The following is a 23,858-nucleotide window of genomic DNA, read 5'->3' as shown; positions in this document are numbered from 1 at the left end:
GGTTGCTAGTGGTGCTCTTGGGAGAGGGATCTGGGTCCCACTGGCCTTCCTGGTGCCCATCCCCAGGTCTCCTGGGGTGCCGTGTCCTGGAACAACAGTGGGCAGGGCCCGGCCCCAGTGACGCAGAGGCTGGGGCCGGGCGCAGGTACGGGGGTCAGGCAGACTTGCTCCCTCCACACGGCTCAAGGCACCTCCCATTTGCCTAACAAGGCTCAGCTGAGGTCACACTTCCTGTCCTCGTCACCGCCCTTGTTAACCTTGTGTGTTTGTGGCTGGGAGGGTGGTTAGCTCAGAGCTCCGCGGTCCCTGTGACAGGGACTTGGAAGAGGTCTTGGACTTCCCAGCAGTGGACCTTGGCTTGGGGCCGAGGCCGGAGACTGGGGTGTGTAAGTGGGTCAAGAGTCAGGAGCAAGCAGGGGGCTGGTGGAGCCACGTGTCTGGTGGAGTTCTCAGACAAGGCCGAGTCTGCCGGCCCCTGGGGAGCTGCCCCTGGAGCAGCCACGTGCTGGGGTGCTCACCCGGGGACAGTCGCAGAGCCTTGGGGGGCGGGGGGCTTGGCTTGCCTCTTGGATGAGGCAGGAGGCCTGGCCCAATTCTTGACCCGGGTCTCCCTCACGAGTGCATGCACCCACGCCCAGCTCCGCACCTCCCGGGTGCTGCTGGCGCACGGCCTGGCCCTCCTCCATGCTGTGAATCCCGAGGCCCTGGCGGGTCAGATGTGCCCTGAACCACAGATGTGGCCTGACGGGCAGGGGTCCTGAGCAGGTACCTGGGCGGCAGCCTCAGCAGCTGCACTGTCCCACTCTGCATCCTCACCCCCTCTGGCCGTGGCAGAGTTGGGGGTAAGGCTCCCTGGGGAGGGTACCCTTTGGATTCCAGGGTGGAGGCAGCATCTCCCCGGCCCCTGCTGAGGATGGTGAGCAGGCAGTGAACGGGGGGGGGGGGGGGTCCCCTGGGAATGTAGGGGGGCAGGATCTGGAATGGGGAATTCTGGTCAATACATTACAGCTCTAACTGATAAACTCGCTAGCTGATACATGGGCNAAGAGCAGGGGGCCTCTGCCGAGATGTGTGCGCCCGGCCTGTCCGTCCGTGCCCCACCTGGTGCCCTCGTGGGGAGGCCTTGGGCAGGGCATTTCTGTGGGTCCATCCCACAACCCCCGCCCCCGGGCCTTTAATAAAGAATTTTGAGCACCCACGGGTCCTGTGGAGTCCGGCGTGCACGACTACGCCCTGGACATCTACCTTCCCTCCAAGGAGACCATCACGGCCCAGACTTCCAGCGCCCTTCTGAGACGGCCTCCCCGCCCCCCTCGCCATCCTGGGGGGCGGCAGGAGGAAACAGACACGAGAGGCCACCGTGTAGAGCCTGTCGTTTATAGGTCTCTGCCAGTCTCGTCCGTCCGTCTGTCCGTGTATGTGTTTATCTCTACCGAAGGGGCAGGGGAACTCTTCTGTAAAAATCCAAAATACGATCCTGACTGTGAACACCCGCAGCGCAGGGCAGTCCAAGCGTGGCTGTAAAGCCTCAGGCAGCCATGGCCCATGGGGCTGGGGCCTTTGCTGCTGAGCGGGCTCCACGCCCAGCCCCTTAGCCAGCCTTCGTCCTGGGGCCTCTAGGAGACAGTGGGGTCCTTGGCTTTGGGGGGTTCAGAGCCCGTCAGCAGGGAGATGGTGGGGTCATCTGTGTAGTCGTCCCCCTCCGAGAAGTAGGACCCCTCCCCCAGCTCGAAGAGCACGGGCAGGTCGCTGCTTCCCATGTCGACGGAGCCCGGGTCCACCAAGAAGAGGGGTTGCGCCGTGTAGTGCACCAGCTGCTTCCCTGGGGGTGGTGGCTGGGTCAGGGCACTGGCGGGTCAGGGCACTGGGCTGGGGCAGGGCAGGGGCTCAGGGCTTGGCTCACCTGAGTCGGGGCTGCTGCTCTCTGCCTCGAGAGGCCTGGGGGGCTCCTGGGGAGAGAGGAGCTCCTGGATCTGCTGGGACAGAAGGGGGCAGAGTGAAGGTTCCTGCGTCCTGCCCGCCCCACGCCCCCCCGCTCGCCCTGCCCCGCCTACGCACGCTGGCCAGGCTGCTGTCAAGGTCGGGCAGGCTCATGTCGGGCACTGTCACCGAGGGGCTGAACAGCTGCAGGGAAGGGAGGGCGGTCAGGCTGCGCCTGAGGGCTGGGAGCAGGGTGGGGGTAGGGAGGCACTCACGTCCAGCAGTGCGCTGGTGTCCACGCTGAAGCCGTGGCTTGTCAGCATGGTCTGCAGGTTGTCCAGATTGGAGTCCATGGCATCCAAGTGGTCACTGAGCTCGGTCCTAGCCAGAACGAGGGGAGCAGGTAAAGTGGAGCCCTAGGCACCCCCAGCCAGGTGCCCTCCTCTGGTGATCACACTCACCATCCAGAGAGGGGCTGTCCTCAGCTAAACCCCCGCCCCGCTTAGGCTCACGGGAGGCCCTCCGAGGTGGGGGCCCATCGCACACCCGGTGTGGGCCCGGGGGACGTGTGTGGGGAAGGGCAGGGTGCTTGGCCACTGGGACGAGAACAGCTGAGGCCGTGCCAGCCGGTCCTGTCGCTGTGAGGCCCAGTAAGGCCTCTGGCAGCACAAAATGGCTGAGTCAAGGTGGCCGGGGAGCCAAGGAGGGGTTTGGTGCTCAGGATGGGCTGGGGGCAGTTTTTCAGGCTTGGCAAGGTCTTGTCTCTATGTCGGAAGACAGCAGGGAGGGGGAGAGAGAGGTGCAGGCAGGGTCTAGAGGGCTGGTCTCTACGCTGGGGCATGCCGGAAAAGAGACCTGGGTCTGGAAGCTGTGGCTGAGAAGGCTCTGGGCCACCGGGTGGACCTGTGCCATTGGACGGGTGGCCAGGCTGGCTCTGGGAGGTGTCCACAGGGCCAAGCCCCAACCTGAGAGGAAGCCAGTCAGCACAGCAGCCAGGGGCCTAGCGGCACCCCTGGCAGTGCCAGGCTGGGAGGCCCATCTGTCAGTCGGTGACCTGGGGCACGGGCCGGGGGCTGCTCCCTGCTGCAGAGGGCCCGGGACGCCCGTTCACCAGGCAGGGCCAAGTGCTCATGGCCAGGCCAGGGTCTGGTCCGAAGCTGGGGAGGGGCCTGAGCTCTGGCGGAGCCCTCCTCCCTCCCCAGTGGGGACAGCGCTAACCCTGGCTGGACTCGGCCATGCAGAGAGGAGGGGCAGGGGAAGAGGCGGGCGACCCCAGACATCTGTGGAGCGCGAGCCAAACTGCAAGATACAAAGACAAGAGCCCCCCGATTGCAGGTGGGGGCCAGGTGGACTCCGTGGCCCCCGCCCTTGCTTGCCTGGCCTCTGGGGCAAGCCCTCTGAGGGGCAGGGCAGATGCAGCGGGCCGTCATGGGAAGGGGTGACGGCGGCAGCCAGAGTAGCTCAGAGAGCGGGTGAGAAGCCTGCAAGGCCGCACGCCCTTGGCTCCTGAGGCATGGGGGATGCGGGGTAACAGGCTCTGAGCTCAGGGCCAGGTCTGCTGGCTCAGCCCCCAGCGACTCCTGTGCCCACAGCCCGACAACCGCCCCAAACCAGCCCTCCAGGACAGTCCTAGCTAGAGACCCGGATGCGCTTCCAGAGGCTGTGGCGGAGGTGGGGGGCGGGGGTGGCGGCACTCACTTGTCCAGGCAGGCTACGCTGAGGCACTTCTCAGGGGCCGAGGCAGGTGGGGGCGAGGGTGAGGGGCGACGGCCCCCCGCATCCGTGAGGGGTGCGGCCGGGGCAGGCTCGCTTTCCCGAAGGATGGAGTCAATGAGGGCGGTCGGGGACAGGGGTATCTCCACGACAGAGGACGGGCGTCCGGGACTGGCCTCCTCCACCCGGGGGCTCCGAGGAGGACTGGGCGGCTCCTCCTTGACGCGTACCAGGGGGCTGCTGGGCAGTGGCCTGCACACCGGGGGGGGGGGGGGGCNGGGGGGGGGGGGGGGGGGGGGGGGGGGGGGGGGGGGGGGGGGGGGGGGGGGGGGGGGGGGGGGGGGGGGGGGGGGGGGGGGGGGGGGGGGGGCACACATGTCAGCAGCCGCCGCCTCCATGGGCCCACCCTTCTGACAGTTGGGTGATGTGGCCCCCACCTCTCATCTACGCTTCTGCCCGGGGAGGCCAAGGGGCTGCTGGGGGCCAGCTCGGTGATGTCGGAGATGATGGGTCCGGAGCTGGCGACGGCGTCTGCGGAGTAGAGGCTGGAGCTGCTGTAGGCCGGGGAAGGAGCCTGCCATCAAAGGGAGGTGGCCCGTGTGGCAGGAGCTGCAGTGGTGCCCGCCCCGCCCCGGCAGCCCTGCCGCCCCCGGCGCTCACCGAGTAGGGGCCCGAGCCGTGGATGTGCTCCAGGGAGTACTGGCGGCCATACTTGGGCATGGAATGTGCCGCGCTGCCGTCGTTCAGCATCAAGGGGCTGCGGGGGGAAGGCGTGGGCTTAGGTGCCTCCCCGAGACCTCAGGGCCACCCGGGTCTCGGCCAGTGGGAGACAGGGTGGCCCCGGGCCCTGTGCTGAGGGACGGGCACCCCCCGCGCCTCACATCTTTCTCTTCACCCCCAGGATCCGGTTGGACTGCACCAGTGAGATGAGGAACTGGATGAGCTGCGGGCGGAAAGGTGCAGTTAGGCCGGCCCCGCAAGGCCCCCCGCCCCCCCTGGCCCGCCGCACACCTTGTTGACGACTTTCTGCTGCTGGGCGTGCTTCTGCCGCAGGCTGGCCACTTCCCGCCACAGGGCCTCGTTCTCGCTGTAACACAGCGGGCACGGTCGGTAGGGCTGCGGGCCCTCCACAGACCTCCCACCCACCGCGGGCAGGCGTAGGGGCTGGGGTGTGGGTGACCCCGGAGGGCTGCGAGCCTGGCTGTACCAAGGCTGGGGGCGGACCGAAGCTGCGCTCTGCCACACCGCTGGGCGAGGACACACAGGGGTGTCAGGCAGGCGGTCAGTTGGGAGGGGCCCCTAGGGAAGGGGCTGGAGGGCTTCAACAGAGCACAGGACTGGGTAAGCTGGGTGGGCCCCAGGGTCCTGGCTGAGACCTCCTGGACACCCTTGAGTGTTGGCCCCCAGTCCCTCTGAGCCACCTCTGCCCCCCCTGAACCTGAGGAGAGGAGGGAAGGCCAGGGGTGCAGAGCAGCATATGGGGGTGGTCCTGTGCCTGTGTGGGCCTTCTGATGGGCCCGCCCTGCCTAGCCCCCTGAATGTCTCATTCACGTGGACTTGCCCCTCTTGGCCTCACCCTGAGGGGTACCCGTGTCCTCGGAGGCCAAGTTCACCTGGCCCCACACCCAGGTGTCCTACAGCCAGTGGCTTTTGCCAGACCCAGATGTGAGGAGAGAGCCCAGGAGCCTCTTCCTGGACTCGGGAGTCATGAGGGTCTGCCCCCTCGAGAGGGTTTCAGACCAAACTGAGGACAGCCACCCTAGGCTGTGGCTCCTGAGGTCGCTGTGGCTCCTGAGGTCCCTGGGGCCCCCAAGTGCATAGAAAGAGGCCTAAGCCAGCCCTCTTAGGGGTCCTGGTTGGGGAGGGGAGCATAGGGCTGGTTACTAGTGGCCACACGTGCCTCAGTGGCAGTGGGGGCCAACGGGAAAGTTGGCGCTGTGGTGGTGGTGAAGACCAGCCACCCCGGCCTGTGGGGTGCATGCCCGGGACGCAGGGTGAGGAGCCTAAAGACAAGCCAGGTGCCAGGAGCCCAGCTCTGCCCGCCGGGGAGGGAACTGGGTTAGACCCTTTCTCCCGGGGAGTGCACACAAGTCCAAGCCAATTCTGCATTTGGGGACAAGTCCAGAGCGTCCAAACTGCAGGAGGCAGGGCTGGTGGGAAGGGGCCCCAGGAGGGAGCGGCCAGTTCCCAGGCCTGCACCTCCCCTGTCGGCTCCTTCCTTGGGCTGCCTCCCACGGGTCCCCTCGTCCCACCGCCTCCCCTGCCAGGCGCCCCGCTGCACTTGCTGCGTGGAACCTACTGCTTCATGGCCAGGAGTTTGGAGTCCATGCTCTCCTGCTTCCCCTTCATGAGCTGCACATCGGTCAGCAACTTGGTGACACTGTCCTGGCGAATCTTTATGTCCTCATTCTTCAGGGTGGATACCTGAGATCCCGGGGGGGGGGGGGGGGGGGGGGGAATAGTCACTGAGATGCCTCCCTCCCCCCCCCAGGGAAGAGGGGAGGGCCTGGGATGCAGCGGAAGGGCCAAGGGCCGGCAGTCTGGAGAGGGGCCTTCACTGTGGTGGCTGATGGGGGAATGGTCACGGGGAGTCCCAGATGGACGAGCGGGGAGGAGAGGGCCCACTGGGAAGAGGGTGTGGTGTAGCCAGGCCAGCAGGTGACCGCCCGTAGTAGTCATGGGCCCAGCGGGACAGCGGGCGGCCGCTGCTCCCGCTCAGTCTGGAGGAAGGGGTGAGGAGGCAGAGGCAGGGCGACTGACAACTCACACTGGTCACTTTCCTCTTGATGTTCTCAAGGAGCCGCTCCTGGCCACGCAGGAAGCACGGGTGCTGGAACTCAGTGTCGTCCCGCTCGGGCTTGACCAGGCCGCCCTGCTCAATGTGGACCACCTTCCGGAAGCCGTCTGCACATGACAGGGTGGGAGCAGCTCTGCCTCAGGGCTGGGTACTGTCCCACAGAGGGACACAGGGAGGGCCCCGGAGGAGCCTGGCACGGCTCTGGTTATACCACTGCCTGCAGCAGCCGGGTGGTCTTGGTCTAAGGGAGGTCCCACACCCCAGGCGAAAGCCCTTGCCAGTGCGCGGGCCTGTGTCTGGCTGGGTTTTAGAGACTCTTCCCTGAGGACTCTTACCCCTTACCCCGCCTGGGAAGGGACTCCCTGGCTGTAAGCCCCCCCCCCCCCCCCGACGTGCCCCGCCCCACACGCCCGGGCGGCTGTGTACTCACACATGTTGAGCTGCCGCACAAAGCTGGCCATGTTGTTGTGCTTGAAGTACTTGGGCAGCACCTCCTTGGCAAACTGGCCCTGGTCGAACACGTGGAAGCTGTTCCCGCTCTGCTGGGAGGCACGTGGCAGAGTCACACACAGCCCGCGAGCGGCAGCCTCTGCGGCCCCCCCCCCCCCGTGCGTGCACTGCTGGAGGCCCGGGACTGGGTGACAAGCCCCACGGCTACAGAGAGGAGGGGACCTTGTCACAGCCAGGAAGCCCTGCACTGGGGTTCCCGAAGTTCCCCGGAGCGCACGGCACTTCACGTCCTGTCTTTAGGGGATCTTTAATCAGATCTCCCCCGGGAAGAGCCCAGGCCCAAGGGGAGGCAGCCAAAAAACGGCAGGAGAACACAGTTGTATTCAGAAAGGCAACCTCATTCTTTCAGCATCTGAGATGGGAAAGAGATCGTGAAAGAGTCACTATGTTGCTCTTCTTCCATCTTTAAAAAAAAACAAAAAACCCATACATTTTAAAATTATTTATTTATTTTTGAGAGAAAGAAAGGGGGGAGTGAGGGAGGGGTAGAGAGAGAGGGAGAGAGAGAACCCCAAGCAGGCTTCGCACGGTCAGTGCAGAGCCTGACATGGGGCCCGGACCCACAAACTGTGAGACCGTGACCTGAGCCGAGATCAAGAGTAGATACTCAACTAACTGAGGCACCCAGGCGCCCCCATTTTTCTTCTGACCTCAATCCAGAAGCTACCAGGAAGCCCCTGCTAGAAGGGCCCTGGGGTGTGGGGCAGGGTGCTGGAGCAGGGACAGAGAGTGGTGAGGGGAGTGGGGTGGAGGGTGACAGCACATGCTACCCTGGAGTCCACCACACGTGTGACAATGAACCCCGATGTAAGCATGTGAAGGGGTGGAGAAGGTGGAGGCAGGGCCTCTGAAAAGTTCCCCAAAGAAGCAATTATAAAACCGGCAAAAAAAAAAAAAAAAAAAGAAAAGAAAAGAAAAGAAAAGAAAAAAGAAAGAAGACTGGCAAAAACATTACAGTGCACTTTTTTAGAACTCTGAAAATCAACAGCAACATGGGGAAGCGTTTATTCAAGACAAATGATTCTCCTGCGATGAGACCAGTGAGCTTCGGGGCCCTCGCCTTGCCCTGTTTCTGCCTCCCCTCCCGCTGCCCCAGCCTGGGGGTCACCCTCTGACCAGCCACACGGCTCCCCGGGGGACTCCGCTTGCAGAACTGGACTCACAGCTCCCGGTAAAAAGCCTTTTCCTACAGATGCCTGTTGGTAACATCAAGGGAGGAATTCAAAGCTCTGTGGTGCCCGAGGCAGAGGGTGACGGGGCAGAAAACAGGCTCGCTAGGAAAACTCAAAAGGAAGATCCAGGGAATGAGACATCAAGAGGGGTTTTGAAAAGCTCCAAAATATTCCTGGGCATCTGGAAGTCATACACACGTGCAGTGCTGTGTGGACAATCAGGAAAGACCTGATGCGGCCCCAGGCGTGTACCCCTGGTGGCTCGGAGGCTCCACACAAGCAGAAAGCAGGGGACAAAGCAGGGGTGTCAACTACCTGGCTGCGTGTTGAACACAACGCCCCAATGCCTACACAGGGTCCCCTAGAGAGAACGGGGCTCCAGGAAGAAGGGGAAATTTCTGTCCCCTTGACCAGCTGACTACTAAACTAGCCAGCAGACGTCAGTGGTCACGGACCACAAGGACTATAAGTTGTCCAGAATTCGTGCAGAAATAAACAAACGAACACCAACAACTACAAGAAATAGCAGCAGCGACAAATCCTGGGGAGGGAAAATCTGATACCCAGAGCCTAACACACACCACATCGTGTTAATACAATGTCCAGTTTTCAGTGAATAACTATGAGGTATGCAAAGAAACGAGATATGGCCCGTACACCGGGGGGAAGGCAATCAATTGAAACCATCATTAATGAGGCTTGGAAGTTGGATTTACTAAACACAGACTTTAAACCAGCCTTTTCAAATATGTTCAAAGAATCAAATGAAACTGCATCTAAACAAATAAAGGAAAGCATGAGAACATCATGTGGAATGAAGAATACCAATAAAGATAAAAATGAGCCAAATCTGAATTCTGAAATTAAAAAATATAATTATACCAACCTACTCATAATGGGAGTCCCAGGACAGAAAAGGACAGAAAGCAAAGCTGAAGAAATAATGGCCAAAAATTTCCTAAATTTGGGGTGCCTGGGTGGCTCAGTCGGTTAAGCATCTGACTTGGGCTCAGGTCGTGATCTCACAGTTCGTGGGTTCGAGCCCCGTGTCGGGCTCTGTGCTGACAGCTCAGAGCCTGGAGCCTGTTTCTGATTCTGTATCTCCCTCTCTCTCTGACCCTCCCCTGCTCATGCTCTCGCTCTCTCTCAGAAATAAAACATTAAAAAAAAAAGACGAATTAAATAAAAATTCCTAAATTTGATAAAAAATGTCCAGGAAGCTAAACAAACTCCATAAAAAAACACACCAAAGCTCAAAAGATTTCTCATCAGAATCCATGGAGGCCAGAAGGCAGCCAATTACATTTAAAGAGGCTGAAAGGAGGGGTGCCTGGGGGACTCCATCAGTTAAGTGTCTAACTCTTGACTGCAGCTCAGGTCTTCATCTCACGGTTCACGGGCTCAAGCCCATGTGTTGCTGACAGCACAGAGCCTGAGCCTGCTTCAGATTCTGTGTCTCCCTCTGCCCCTCCCCTGCTTGTGCTCGGTCTCTCTCTGAAAAATAAACATTTAAAAAAGTTTAAAAAAAGAAAAGGAAGGACCAATTTTCACTTCTGGGATTCAAGTGTGAGGAGATCTACTGAACCACACTCCCAAGTGGAATAAAGCTTATTTATTTTTTTTAAATTTAGAAGTTTATTTTTGAGAGTGTGCTTGTGTGAGCGGGAGAGGGGCAGAGAGAGAGGGAGACACAGAATCCCAAGCAGGCTCCATGCTGTCAGCAAGGCGGGGCTCCGTCCCACGGACCATGACATTTCCCCCAGGAGAGAGGCAGTCAGAAGCAAAGAGAGGTCTGAAGGTCTCCCCAAGGGAACTCGCCTTATTTGAAATAAAATGTAGGGAAGTTCAAGCCTAAGGCTGCTCTTGAGAACAGCACCTCTCAGTTCAGAGTAACCAGCTCAATCAGGGCCAGCCTGTTCCTGCAGGAAAGAGGCAGCTCAGAGCCCTCCCAGAGTCAGACCAAACCTCAAAGACAGACTGCTACCACCTGTTGAATCGAATTGGGTCAGACTGCTCTACGATGTGTGCCCTGGGCCACTGTCAAAACCCAGCACAATCGGGCAGTAATTACAGAGCCTAAAGTCTGGGTGTAATGCCCAGGGAGGCAGTGGACTAACACTGAGGTCAGAGCCGGAGAAGACGGACCTCACTAAAATAACCCGGCCAAGTCACAAAACAAACCAGCACAAACAAGAACGAGCCGGTGGGGTGGTCATCCAGAAGTACTACAATACCTAAAATGTATTTTTCAACAAAACTATGAGACACAAAGAGAAACAGCAAAGTGTGACCTGTGCACAAGGGAAAAGAGAAAAACCTAACAGACACTGAGCTGTGAGAGGGACAAGGTTTCAGGTTTCCCCCAAGACTTCGAAGCAAACATCGCACATGTTTACAGACATGAAGGAGATCACAAAGTACCGGAAGATGAGGTGACAGTGCCTTGCCGGAGAGAATCACAACAAAGGCACAGACTCATAAAGCAGAGTCAGACGAAAGTTCCAGAGTCCAACAGTACAATAACCAAAATGAGGAATTTACTAGAAAGACTCAACAGCAGCTGTGAACTGGCAGAAGAAATAATCAGCAAATTTGAAAATGGATAGAGATGATGAAAGCAGGACAGAAAACAGAGTAAAGAAAAATGAAAGGAGTCTCAAAAAAAAAAAAAAAAGTGGGACACCTTTAACTGCCCCAGCGTACGGTAAATGGAGTACATTTCCTTATACAAAAGAAAGGACCAAAACCAATATTAAAAGAAACAAGGCCTGAAAACTTCCCAAATTTGCTTTAAAAAAAAAAAAAATCAACAAACATGGTATGCCATTCCTTAAGTCAACTTTGCTTTCTTTTGTATTTTTATAATCTTATAGTTTTGGTATACAGATCTCTGCATGTTTTACCATGCTTGTATTTGTTTTAATGATTGTTTAAAAAATGTAAATCTTACTTAAAATTTTTTTTTTATGTTTTTATTTTGAGAGTCAGAGATAGAGAGTGAGCGTGAAAGGGGCAGAGAGACAGGGAGACAGAATGTGAAGCAGCTCCAGGCCCTGAGAGTCAGCACAGAGCCCGACGCGGGGCTTGAACCCACGGACTGTGAGATCAAAACATCAGGTTCCTATTGTTCATTAGAAATGCAACTGACTTTTGTGTGTTGACCTTATATCTAGTGACCCTGCAAAACCCAATTCTTTAGTTCTGGGAGTGTTTTTGTAGGTTTCTTGAGATTTTCTAGGTGGACAATTATGCCATCTATAAATAAGGTTTTATTTATTTATTTATATTCAGTTCTTTCTCTTGCTCTCCAGTATATATTCCTCTAACTTCTTTTTCCTGTCTTCAAGCACTGGCTAGGACTTCCAGTGCAATGCTGACTAGAACGGTGGAAATAGACACTGTGCCTTGTTCTGATCTTTGGGGAAAGCATGTGGTCTCTCCTAACATTAAGGATGATGTTAAGTGTTGACCCTTTTTTGGTATCAGGCTAAGTTCCCCACTATTCTCAGTTTCCTGAGTTTGTTTTTTTAAGGATCGACTTTTGTCAAATATTTTTTCTGCAAATAATATCATCATGTGGCTTTTCTTCTTTAGGCTGTTAACACAGTGGCTTATATGGACTTGATTTTAAAATCTTGGACCGCGCTTGTGTTTCTGGAGTTGCTTCCTTGTGTTGTGACACCGCTCTTTTTACGTATTGCTAGATTTGCTTATATCTTACAGGAAACATTATGAAAAATGCTGGTCCTTAGTTTTCTTAGACTATTTTTATCTAAGTTTTTAAAAAGTTTATTTTTAAACAACCTTTACAGCAAACATGGGGCTCAAACTCATAATCCTGAGATCAAAAGTCATGTGATTTTCTAACCGAGCCAGCCAGATGTCCATGTGTGTTTAATGTTTACTTATTTTTCAGACAGAGAGAGACAGAGCATGAGCAGGGGAGAGGCAGAGAGAGAGGGAGACACAGAATCTGAAGCAGGATCCAGGCTCTGAGCTGTCAGCAGAGCTTGATGCAGGGGGGCTTGAACCCACGAAGTGTGAAATCATGACCTGAGCCGAAGTCTGTTGCTTAATCAAATGAGCCACCCAGGTGTCCCTGTGTTTGATATCAAGGTAATGCTTGCCTCACAAATAGAGTTGCAAAGTGTTCCCTCCTCTGGGAAGTTGTGTATAATTGGTGTTATTTCTTCAAATGTTTTTTTTTTTTTAATTTTTTAAACGTTTTATTTATTTCTGAGAGAGAGAGAGAGAGAGAGAGAGAGAGACAGCGTGAACAGGGGAGGGTCAGAGAGAGGAAGACACAGCATCTGAAGCAGGCTCCAGGCTCTGAGCTGTCAGCACAGAGCCCGACGCGGGGCTCGAACCCACAAACGGTTAAGATCATGACCTGAGCCGAAGTCGGAGGCATAACCGACTGAGCCACCCAGGCGCCCCACCAAATGTTTAAATTTGGCAGTAAAATCACTTGGGCCTGGAGTTTTCTTTTTAGGAAGGTTTATTATTAGGTATTCAACTTCTTTAATAGTTTCACCTTGGGCAAGTTTTGACAGTTCATGGTTTTCAAGGAATTGGTCCACTTTCTCTAAGTTGCTAAATGGACATGCACACAGCCGCTGAAAGTACTTCCTTCTTAGCCTCGTACGGTCGGTGGGGTCTGCTGTGACACACACTCTCTTTGTTCCTGAGACTGGGAATTCAGTTCTTGTCTGTCAGTCATGCTACAACTTACCGATTTTTATGTTTCCAAAGAATCAGTTTTTGAATTTATTCTACCCTTTTACCATTTTCAGTTTCAGTGACTTCTTCCGTTGTCTCTGTCATTTCCTTCCTCATGGCTGCTTTGGGTTTACGTCGCCCTTTTTTTTTCTACTTTCTTAAGGTGGAAGCTTAGAAGCCATTCTGATTTTCTAATAGAATCACTCAGTTGTGTAATTTGCCTCTAAGCACTGCGTCAGGCGGCTCGCACACATTTGCAGGGAGCAGCCATTTGGTGGACGGCTGGGGGACGTCCGTGGCACCAGAGACGGGCTTCCTCTCGGATGGAAGACGGAAAGCAGAGACCGCGCCTTCTGAGGCCGCACACTCTCTCAGTCCTGAAGGAGGCACTCCCTAGGCTGCATCTGTCATCCCTGCACATGATGCAGACCGTGTCTTGTCCTGTCCCCGGGACACAGTGTTTGCTGAGTTACACTCCTGGCGACTCTCTGCATAGCTGGCCACCGGGGACACCCCCCACCCCACGTTTCTAAGAAGGAAGATACAATTTACATCAAGTTTATAACTTAAAATGCATCGCTTGATAAACTGTTGACATACAATGGTTTCCCACCATATGCGAGAATAGACAGCATTCCCATCACCGCCTAAGTTACCCTAATGTCCCTCTGTGGCCCAACCCCCGCGCCAGGCAAGCACCCACCTCACCTTTGCGCCCCTGGTTGTGCCTCTGCCAGAACGTCATGTAAATGAAATCGCAGGGCGTGCAGGCTTTCGTGTTTGGTACCTTGCACTTAGCACAACAGCATGCTCTCCAGGCGTGGCCACAGCCATACGGAGCGCCCGCTCGGGCGCCGGGCAGCGCCCCCCACCCACCGCTCTCCAGCTGGCTGACACATGGGGCCTGTCTTGCTTTTGGCTCTTGTGAACACAAGTGCTACAAACATTTGCATTCAGGTTTTTTCTTTCTAGAAGTTTTCTAGTCTTAGCTTTTACATTTTAATCTGAATCGTTTCAGCCAGTTTTTGTACATGGTGTGAAGCAAACGATGGGCTCATACCTGTGCTTCTGGACAACCGATTACTCCAGTACCGTTTGCGGAAAAGACCATTCCTACGGAATTGCAATGGCACCTTTGTCGAAAATCAACCAACTTTAAACAGGTGGGTCTATTTCTGGATTCTCTAGTCTGTTCTGTTTACAATTATGCCGATTTCACTCAGTCAGTGTACTGATTATTACAGCTTTACAGTAAATTCTGAAATTAATTTGTGTGTGAGTACTCAAACTTGGTTCTCCTTTATTATTTTTTAAACATTTTTATTTAAAAAAATTTTTTAATGTTTATTTATTTTTGAGAGCGAGCGACAGAGTATGAGCGGGAGAGGGGCAGAGAGAGAGGGAGACACAGAATCGGAAAGAGGATTCAGGATCTGAGCTGTCAGCTGAGAGCCTGACATGGGGCTCGAACCCACGAACCGTAAGATCATGACCTGAGCCGAAGTCGGACGCTTATCCAACGGAGCCACCCAGGTGCCCCAGTTCTCCTTTAAAAAAAAAAAAAGTCTGAAAAAATAAAAATAAAAATGAAAAAAAAAAAAGTCTGGAGGGGCACCCGGGTGGCTCAGTTGGTTAAGTGGCCAACTTTGGCTCAGGTCATGATCTCAGCATGTGAGGGTTTGAGCCATGCACTGGGCTCTGTGCTGACAGTGCAGAGCCTGCCTGGGGTTCTCTCCCCCTCCCTCTGCCCCTCCCCCACTTTTGCCCCCTCTCTCTTCCTCCCCCCGCCCCAAAGTGAACAAATTAAAAAAAAAACCTGGCTATTCTCTGTTGGGAATGTTTGGCTTTGCTTTTTCATATAAACTCTAGTAGGGATCAGCTTACCAACATTTACAAAGATATCTGCTGAGATTTGACTGGGATTGTATGAAATCTATTTTCATCTTACCAACACTGAGTCTTCTGTTTATGACCATGGCATTTCTTTCCATTTACTTAGATCCTCTTTAATTATTCTCAGCAGTGTTCTACAGCTTTCCATGCACAAATTTTATACAGTTTACAAGGTCCACCCCCATGGTAACCAGTCTACAGACAGCCCCCAATGGTACTGCCTCTGGGGGCTCACACCTTGAGCGGTCTTCTCCCGTGCTGTGGCTGGGTTATTCTCGTCAACAGGTGAGATGGTATTTGAGAACACGAGACAAAGGCCACGCTGGATACCCTTGATCTGGGAGAAGCAGGCTGACTGGCTGTAAGTTGCCCTGAGGAGGGGCTCCTGAAAATTTTTTTAATTTTATGAAAAGCCACTGGCCACCAAACACTCTAGTGAACTTAAAGCAGGTCTCTCTTACCAGCTGAGCCTTGAAATGGCTGCAATCTCGTGAGAGACCTTGCATCAGAATCAGCATGTGGCTCTCAAAGACTGTGAGCTGTTTGCTGTTCAAAGCAGTTAGGTTTGGAGACAACTGGCGACACAGTAATAGATAAGTTAGCCAGTAAACAGTTTGTTTTCTTGATGCTGTTGTTAAGTATTTCCACTTTCAACAGCTGATTGCTAGTGTACAGAAATGTAATTGGTTTTTGTATGTTAACCTCGAGTCCTGTGACCTCACTAAACTCACTTATTAGTTCTAATAACTTTTGTTTTCTTTTTTTGTAGATTCCTTGGGATTTTCTAAGTAAATGACAACGTTTTCTATAAACAGAGACAGTTCTATGTCCTACCTTCCAATTTTTCGGTCTTTTATTTACTTATTTGCCGTATTACGTGACCAGGTGTCACACACGTTGTTGAAGGAGTGGTGGGAGCAGACCGCGCAGCCTTCTGCGCCAGCGCTGGAGGCAAGGTGCCCGCTCTTCCAGCGTGAAGCACAACGCCGGCTGCGGGTTTTCGCAGGTGCTTCCTATTACACTTAGGAACCACCCTTCCCAGTTTGCTGAGCTTTTACCATGAAGTGGCTGTTGAGTTTGTCCAATGTTTCTCCTGCCACTGTTGAGATGGGAGTGTGGTTTTTCTTCTCTTTGTCCACTGACGCGGTAAGTTACAGCGAGTTCTAAATGCTGACCAGACCTCCATCTACGGAGCTCCACTCCAGCCTCGCACCTCACAGCTGCTGAGGAGTCCGTGTTGTTCTGGTCTGTGAGCCTCTGTGCAATCCTCTTTCTTTTTCTGGCTGCTTTATGATTCTTCTCTTCACCTGTTTTCAGCAAGTTGTTAGTGATATGCACATTTTTTGGTGCTTATCCTCCTTGGGAATTCTTGTAAGTCTTGGATCTGTGTGTTCACAGCTTTCCAAAATTGTGGACGACTCTGTCTTAAGCATTCCCACCTTTTACTGGAACCTCACCTGCGTGTCAGGCTGTGTGGTATCATCCCTGCGAGGCTCAGCTCATGTTTTCCAGTCTTGTTTTTCTCTGTAAATCACCATGGACAGTCTCTGTATTACTCTAGTTCAGCGATCTTTCCTTCTGCAGTATCTAGTCTGCTACTCATCCCCAGCAGTGACTTACAGAAAAGTTGGGAACATAGGACAGAGCTCTCACGTGGCCCTCACGCTGCCGTTAGCAGTGTTAACACTGTTGTCACAAGCGAAAAATCAATATGCAGGTTTCCCCTGCTACCCAGAAGTATGGCGTTCCTATGCCAACTTCCGCAAAGCCAAGAACCACTGTTAATTGACATGGAAAAATTTAGAGTATGCCCAGACCCAAAAAATCATCTCTCTTTGGCTTTTCTGATACCTTAGCTCACACCTTGCAAACAGATGCACAAACCAAGCAGAGATAACTCACTGATGCTCACAGGCCCAGTGCAGCAGCCCTAGCAGCCTGATGGCGAGATCTGAACTCAGTTCCTGAGTGAGGCGCTTGGTGCCGCCTCCCTGGCTGCTCGGAGCGTAGGCTGCCTGTGACGGCTCGCCACAAATTCAGTGCGGGTGCCATTTTTGCTTTTTGCCTTTTTTTTGTAAAAATGAAAACCCTCTTTGGATTTCTTTCAGTTAGCAAAAACAGATACTAACGGAGGTCTTTTGTTGTAAAAGCGAAATACCATAATGTGAACTTTCAAAAAAATGTGGGATACCTACATTTTACTATTAACTAAGTAAAGTTTCTATTTTATTCAGATCTCCTTAGTTTTTACCTTCTGTCCTTCTGTCCCAGAACTTCATCTAAGAGATTACACCACATTTAGTTCTTTTGGTCTCCTTACGTTCCCCTGACAGCCTCTTAGACTTTCCTGGTTTCTCATGACCTTGACAGTTTAGAGAACTCATCCAGGATTTTGTAGAATTTCCCTCCATTTGGATTTGTCCCGTGTCTTTTCCTCATAGAAGTTTTTGGAGAGAAAGACCACAGAGATTAAGTGCCCTCGTCGTCACACCACAGCTGTACAGGCACCACGAGGCCACGTCTGTCAGGCGTCTCCCGGGTATTCACCCCCCACCCTTTCCCACTCGGTGCTTCTTGGAAGTCACTATGTGTAGCCCACAGGTGCAGGTGGGAAGATACATGTCGTCTCTCTGGGGGGAGTGTCTACACAAACAATGTGAATTCTTCTGCGTGGCAGACTTGTTCCATCAACACTTTATTCCCCTTCCTTCTTTTCTCTACCTTCCACGCCCTCATCTTCATGGAGGCTTTGCTTCTTTGAGCACAGAGAATATTTTTACAATTGTTTTAAGATCTTCGTTGGCTAGTTGCCGTCACCCCTGGGAACACAGCTACGGCTCCCCTTGTTAGTCACAGGATGCACTCTCATGCCCACTGGCTCATCTGTCAGTTCTGATTGGGCCCTGGACACGAGGGTCTTTACGCTGTGTCTGGGTTTGTGGTATTCCTACTGAGAGTGTTTCGTGTGGGTCAGCCTGATCCTTTCGAGGCCAGTCTTTAAACTCGATTACGTTGCATTTAAGGCAGCCTTTCTCAATTTGGTCCCACCTCCAAGCTGTAGCTCATCTGGTCCCTGCTGAATCCTCTAAGTGTTCAACGTGGCTCCTCCGCTCTGGCCATGAGAACTCAGGTAACGCATGGCCCTGTCAGAGCTCTGCAGAGCGGCAGTTCCTTGCCTAGAAGGTTCTCAGGCTGGCTCCTCCTACAGACCGGCGAACCAGAACTCTGCCCAAGACCTGAAGGGGCTCCAGTGCAGACTCCTGGAGCTCTTTCTCAGTGCAGCTCTCTTCTCTAGTATCACATCTTGCAAATTCTAGCTGCCTCAGTTTCTCCAAAGTCTGGACTGTTAGGTTTCCCCTTTCTGTGCTGGAGTTTGAAAACCACCTCTAGGTTTGGGGCGCCTGGGTGGCTTAGTCGGTTAAGCGTCTGACTTTCGCTTAGGTCATGATCTCGCGGTTCGTGAGTTCGAGCCCCGCGTCGGGCTCTGTGCTGACTGCCAGCTCAGAGCCTGGAGCCTGTTTCAGAGTCTGTGTCTCCCTCTCTCTCTGACCCTCCCCTGCTCACGCTGTCTCTCTCTCTCTCTCTCTCTCCTAGAAATAAATAAAACATTAAAAAAAAAATTTGAAAACCACCTCTAGGTAGAAAGAATGGCACCTGTCCCTCGTTTCCAATCCTAACACTGTTCAAGGGTTAAGCCCACATTGCACGTGTCCCCACATTGCACAAGCCCCACCTTAAGGGCCATCAGGAGTTTGAGATGTTCTCTTGGTGAATCTCTCACAGAACCCGAAGTTCTCCCTCCCTGCCTCGTGGTTCAAGGTCCCTCCTTCTCTGCTGCCTCCAGGGAATCCTGGAGGTGGTCTTAGCTTTTCCTAAAAATGCCCCTGATTAGAAATATGGAAGGAACAGGGAGCAGTGAGTGCCCGGCTGCTAGCTGGTAACCAGTGCTCTAACCTTGAAATGCGCTTATTTTTAAAAGTAAACTCTGGGGGCGCCTGGATGGCTCAATTGGTTGAGCATCCGACTCTTGGTTTTGACTGAGGTCATGATCCCATGGTCATGGGATTGAGTCCTGTGTTGGGCTCTACACTCAGGATTCTTTCTCCCCCTCTGCCCATCTCCTCAGTATTCAATTGCTTGCTCTCTCAACAAAACAAAAACAACCCACAAAACTCTACACCCAGCGTGAGGCCTGAATTCACAATGAGATCAAAAGTTGCATGCCCTGTGCACTGAGCAGGCCGGGAGCCCCAAGATGTACTTCTTGGGGTAACAGCCAAGTCTGATCGTAAACTTGGAGCCTCTGGCCTTATTTTTGATGGCCCTGGGAACAACCTAAAATGAATCCAAAATTCTGCAGGGATGTATGTTTTTATAGACAGGCTCTGTGTCTGAGTGTTTTCTCAGAGGACTCCACGGCCCCAAAGGGTTAACAAGCCCTGTACCCGCGAGGGGCGCGCCGCTGCGCTTCCTGAGCACCTGCCCCAGGACACCTTAGTCCCCGCTCTTTGTTCCCCGAAAGCCAATCCAAAGGCCAGTGTGCAGGACGTGTTCCTTTCTCCTGAATGTGGCCGGCCGACCACTCTCTGGGGTCCAGGAACACGGGCATTTGTGGTGGCGAGTGTGTGCCTGGAGCCATGCAGCCACAGAAGCAGACACATCCAGGCTGTAGAGTGAGCTGTCAGGGGCCACGAGGCTGGTCCGGAAGGGGAGAGCCACTGGGCCCCCTCCTCCGTCCTGTCCTCGCCTGAGCTGAGACCACCTGCACCATCATGTCCTTTCCTTGTTTCTGCTGAAGTTTGCTTTATTAGTTCCTCCAACACAGGCACCAGTACGTCCTTCCTAATGTCTAGCCGTCTGGCCACTGGCCCCCTGTACTCAGACCTCTGGGCCATCGAACACGTGCGGGTTGGTGACTCTGCTCACTCTGCAGCTTTCAGGGTTCAGAAAGGAGCCGGTGGTGGTAGCTGCTGTGTTGCCAGAACTGGGAAGCATCTGAGGGCGGGCCTTCCTCATCTCATAGCCCCTTCCAGAGCTGGGGGGGGCCCTGCGGCCGGAGCTGGAAGGCCCGGGGTGTACGCAGGTGAGGATTCTGGCTCAGGCCCTGGTGACACACGATGGGAGCTCTCTGTGCCTCCCAGAGTGGGTCCTGTAAGTCCCACTGCCCCTCCCCGGGCCTTTAATAAAGAATTTTGAGTGCACACGGGTCCTGTGGAGTCCGGCGTGCACGACTACGCCCTGGACATCTACCTTCCCTCCAAGGAGACCATCACGGCCCAGACTTCCAGCGCCCTCCTGAGACGGCCTCCCCGCCCCCCTCGCCATCCTGGGGGGCGGCAGGAGGAAACAGACACGAGAGGCCACCGTGTAGAGCCTGTCGTTTATAGGTCTCTGCCAGTCTCGTCTCTCTGTGTATGTGTTTATCTCTACCGCAGGGGCAGGGGAACTCTCATGTAAAAATCCAAAATACGATCCTGACTGTGAACAACCGCAGCGTGGGGCAGCCCAAGCGTGGCTAGGGTCTAAGAAAGCAGGTGAGGGTGGGGCCAGTGTCTTGACCCCCTGGGCACGGGCAGGGGTCTCCTGCTGCTGAAATATGGAATGCCTGGAAAAGGTAGTCAGAGGCAACAGCTGGTCATCACCGGAAAGATGGTGGACTTCAGGTCTGGTTTAACCAATCCCCAGCTTTCTTTGCTAGGTTTCCTAATGTCTTTGAGACTCGATTTTCTTCTCTACAAAATGGCCACTTGTCACCTTCTTGCATGGCTGTGGATGGAGGAGAACAGATGCACAGAAAGGCACAGTTTAGCCTCATGCCGTGGGTAAGGCCCGGACAAGCACACCTGTGCTACTTTGGCAGCTGGCACTGCAGCTGTCTGGGTTCGGGGAGACCCGGGAGCCTCCAGGCCCTGCAGTGTGCCTCCCAGCCTGCCCCTGGGGAGCACTACCCCAGGGTGCTCCTTCGGCATTTTGGCTCAACTGACAGATCCCCAAGGGCAGGACCCAGAGGGCCTGCCGGGTCCTGCGGGCTGTCCAAGAACAAGCTCAGCGGGCCTCAGCTGGCTCCAAGCGCCAGGACGGGAGGGGTGTTCTTGGCGGTCACAGGAACTCTGGAAACATTCCGCGGGGAACTCTGGGCATCCGCGTGCACCCAAGTGGTCCCGCAGGTTGCTGAGGACCTGACTGCGGGAAATGCTGTGCCCAGAACTCTCCACCCAGAGACCCAGCCTCTCCAGAGCGAGCCTCTGACCATCTGACTCTTCAAGGCCGCCTGGACGGGCCCTGGCCGCGGCGCCGCCCTGTCCCTAGGCCTCCACCTCCACACAGTCCTACTAGGCTCATTCCTGCTCCCAAAGGAGAGAGAATTACACTGATCAGACTCACACTGGGGGGGGCCAGAGCGGCGCCTGAGGCCAAAATTTAAGGAGCCCCCCTCCCCCAGGGCCTCCAAGTGGCCCTGAAAAAAGTGCCTCCTTAAACTGTGCTGTCAGGCAACTCCCAGCCTCACCCAGGCCCTGATCCCCAGGCCAGATAGGTCTGATTCACAGAGAATCCCAGTGGGTGTGGGTGGTAAGGGGAACAGCACAGGCTGTAGGTCAGAAGCGCTGGGCACACCCACAGGGCACACTCATGCTCACCGACTTCCATCCCCACAGCAGCAGGAGCTGAAGGCTCTAAAGACTCTCTGCTTATCCAGCTGAGGTGCCATGGCCACCGCGTCTTTAACTGCATGAGGGTCTGAGGGTGAGTAAGCCGACACAACTGTCTGGGGTCAGTGACCTGTTGGTCTGTCCCTCAATGCTGTCCGGATCTGGACCCACTGGCCCGGGTTTCTGGAGTTGAACCCCTTCCCCCATCTTATTCACCCTTGAGAGTCCAGCACCATACCTCCGACTGCCCCCTGTCCCTTAGGTCAAATGTGGGGAGTCTCTCTTGGTAGAACTGTGAGAAAACTTCCAACACCAAGGGAAAAACACCAAAAGCAAAGACATCAGAGTTTCTCGAGGGAGAGCCAGACTCTGATCACAAGTCTGCAGAAGACACTGTGTGAACTTTTTTCACAGAGTACAAACAGACAGGTACAGAACTGTCTCCTGTCTCTGAGCCAGGCAGCTCCGCAGCCTCCTGCATAGCCCGGAAAAGGGATTCCTTCCACTGCTAAGCTACCGTTTTGATATCTATATTCATTGCTGGTACCAGCCCTTACCCCTGTGTCCTGCTTGAACTGCACCCAGACCAGGAAAGATCAAGTACTCGTGCTCCAGCTGGCTCCCCACGCCCCTGCCTGGGGCTCCTGGGTGGCGCAGCTACTCTAAGTGAAGGCTGTCACAGGCCTGACCGTTCCTGTTCAAAGGCCTTGCCCAGAACACAGGCTGTGGGTCCTGGAGAGTATGCTGGTGACACTTCACCCACTCGCCTCACACTCTAAGCAGAAACAGAGAGCAGATTAAGGGGCAGACTAGCAGGTGGGGTGGATCACCCTAGCAAGATTAGAACATTTCTGATGCCCCTCCCTGGTCTGGGTTAAGAGTGTTTCCTGGGAGTGAGGGGAAGGAAAAAGAGGAAGAAGGAAGATAAAAGAAGACAGAAATGTCAGACCACTTCCTTTGCTGGGAAAAATGCAAGGTTGGGAAAGAGGAGATGGTATTAACCAGGTAGCCTTTGGGAAAGCACTCCGGCAGCGCACGGAGAGTGGAGAGTGCCCACACAGGCAAGTCACGAAACCAACACAAAGTGTCACCAATAAGAACGCTCCATGACATCCAGTCTCTTTATTCCCAAACAGTCTTCAGGCAGCAAAACTTGAGCAAACAGACCACCCGAGAGAGAGAACCTGGCCTCCAGCTTGGGGCTAATTTCAACCTAAACGTTTCTTTATTCCTAATGGCTTAAAAGCATGAAAGAGAAGTACTTAACAAAGTCTGAAAAACCCAGCATTTTGGCCCTCAAGAAGTCAAAGCGTATTTGGGGGCACCCATAGGCTCTGCAAGACCAGAGTGGCCTTTCTTCAGGCCACCCATTTGCCCGCCTGGGTTATGGCTCTGGTCTTCCCTAGACACGACATCACAGCCAGGATGGGAACAGCAGATTCTGAGCTTCAACTCCAGACACACTCTCTGATTTACCTCTGCAAAACCGGAGTGGTCCGGTCTTGCAGGGCCAAACCGTGTAAACAAGCCTGCTGCCAGGCAACTGGAGACGGGGACTTGAATAAAGTCTTCCTGTGAAGAATGAAAACCAAAGCTGCTCTAGGGAAACCCAACTCCACTATCTCTGGACATGGGTTCAAGACCAATCTGAACTTTATGACGTTTTACTTTCTGTTTTCGTTCCTTTTCCTTTCGCACTAGAGTAACGCCCTCCAATTCACGCGCCACGTCCTAATTTTCTCCGAATAGATGCCGACCACACCGCCCAGGCAACTGACTTGAGGAAATTCAGATGATCACCTAGGCAGAATGTTTGCCAGCGAAACTGGGTACGGCTCCAGGACAGACACACTTCCGCGACCGTCCAACACTTAGGAAAGACCGAAGAAGAGGCCCTTCCTCCCCAGCCCGGGAACACTCGGCGTGTCAGGGGCCGACAAGGAGCGGGCCCCGCACGTCTTCCTCCGAACCTGACCCTCGGCTCCAGTCTCCACATCCCACCCCCTACGGGGACTCGCCCCAGCCCCTCACCGGGCTCCAGCAGATAAGCGCGTCGGTGTCCGGGTCGCTCACGAGGGTCCACAGCTTGGTCAGGAAGGCCGGGACGTTGCTGGGCCCCGCCGCGCCGGGGCCCACGGGCAGATCCATACCGTGCAAGGCAGGGAGAGGCGGTGGTGACGACCGCGAAATGGGGCCGAAGGCCGCGCTAGCGCCGGCGCCGCACCTGCCGCCGGGGTAGCGCCACCGCCGCCGTCCGCTGCGCACACACTACCCCGCGGCCTAGCATGGCCGCCGCCATCTTGCGACGGGCGCGTTTCCGCCGGCGCCGCCCGCCCGCGTCACCCGGGCGCGCGCACGCCGGCCCCGCCCCGCCCCGGCCCCGCGCGTTCCTGTCGCCGCGCGCCTGCGCCTGCAGGCTCCGCTCCGCCCCACCAATCGCCCCGGGCCGGGTGGGACCTGCCCCGCCCCCTGACCCGGCAGGCC

General features: G+C 54.8%; 1 protein-coding gene across 2 annotated transcripts; it reads right to left on the bottom strand.

Moving 5' to 3' along the window:
- Window positions 1-1,361: 1,361 nt before the first annotated feature.
- Window positions 1,362-23,703, bottom strand: HSF1 (heat shock transcription factor 1). 2 transcript variants are annotated; one of them, XM_039254078.1, is made up of 14 exons: window positions 23,406-23,703; window positions 6,861-6,969; window positions 6,401-6,537; window positions 5,933-6,057; window positions 4,645-4,720; window positions 4,515-4,576; window positions 4,294-4,390; window positions 4,071-4,207; window positions 3,619-3,885; window positions 3,139-3,219; window positions 2,196-2,301; window positions 2,059-2,124; window positions 1,904-1,973; window positions 1,362-1,822 (listed from the first exon to the last, which is right to left on the bottom strand). In XM_039254078.1, the coding sequence occupies exons 1-14, from the start codon at window positions 23,520-23,522 to the stop codon at window positions 1,617-1,619; spliced, it is 1,656 nt and encodes a 551-aa protein (XP_039110009.1). In that variant the 5' UTR covers window positions 23,523-23,703; the 3' UTR covers window positions 1,362-1,616. The 2 variants fall into 2 exon arrangements, with proteins under 2 accessions (XP_039110009.1, XP_039110011.1); XM_039254080.1 differs by lacking the exon at window positions 3,139-3,219.
- Between the last annotated feature and the right edge of the window lie 155 nt (window positions 23,704-23,858).

This window comes from Hyaena hyaena, unplaced genomic scaffold (assembly GCF_003009895.1).
Source record: "Hyaena hyaena isolate Hyena2069 unplaced genomic scaffold, ASM300989v1 scaffold_474, whole genome shotgun sequence".
NCBI lineage: Eukaryota > Metazoa > Chordata > Mammalia > Carnivora > Hyaenidae > Hyaena > Hyaena hyaena.
This window is presented reverse-complemented; position numbering and strand designations above follow the sequence as displayed.

What these genes read in the sequence shown, in the direction of transcription:
- HSF1 (XM_039254078.1), bottom strand. Translation starts at nt 23,522, where the DNA reads ATGGATCTGCCCGTGGGCCCCGGCGCGGCGGGGCCCAGCAACGTCCCG. An exon ending in AAACTCCTGGCCATGAAGCA is followed by an intron (nt 4,721 to 5,932) that starts GTAGGTTCCACG and finishes GCTGTGTTACAG; the next exon opens with CGAGAACGAGGCCCTGTGGC. An exon ending in TTGACAGCAGCCTGGCCAGC is followed by an intron (nt 1,974 to 2,058) that starts GTGCGTAGGCGG and finishes CTGTCCCAGCAG; the next exon opens with ATCCAGGAGCTCCTCTCTCC.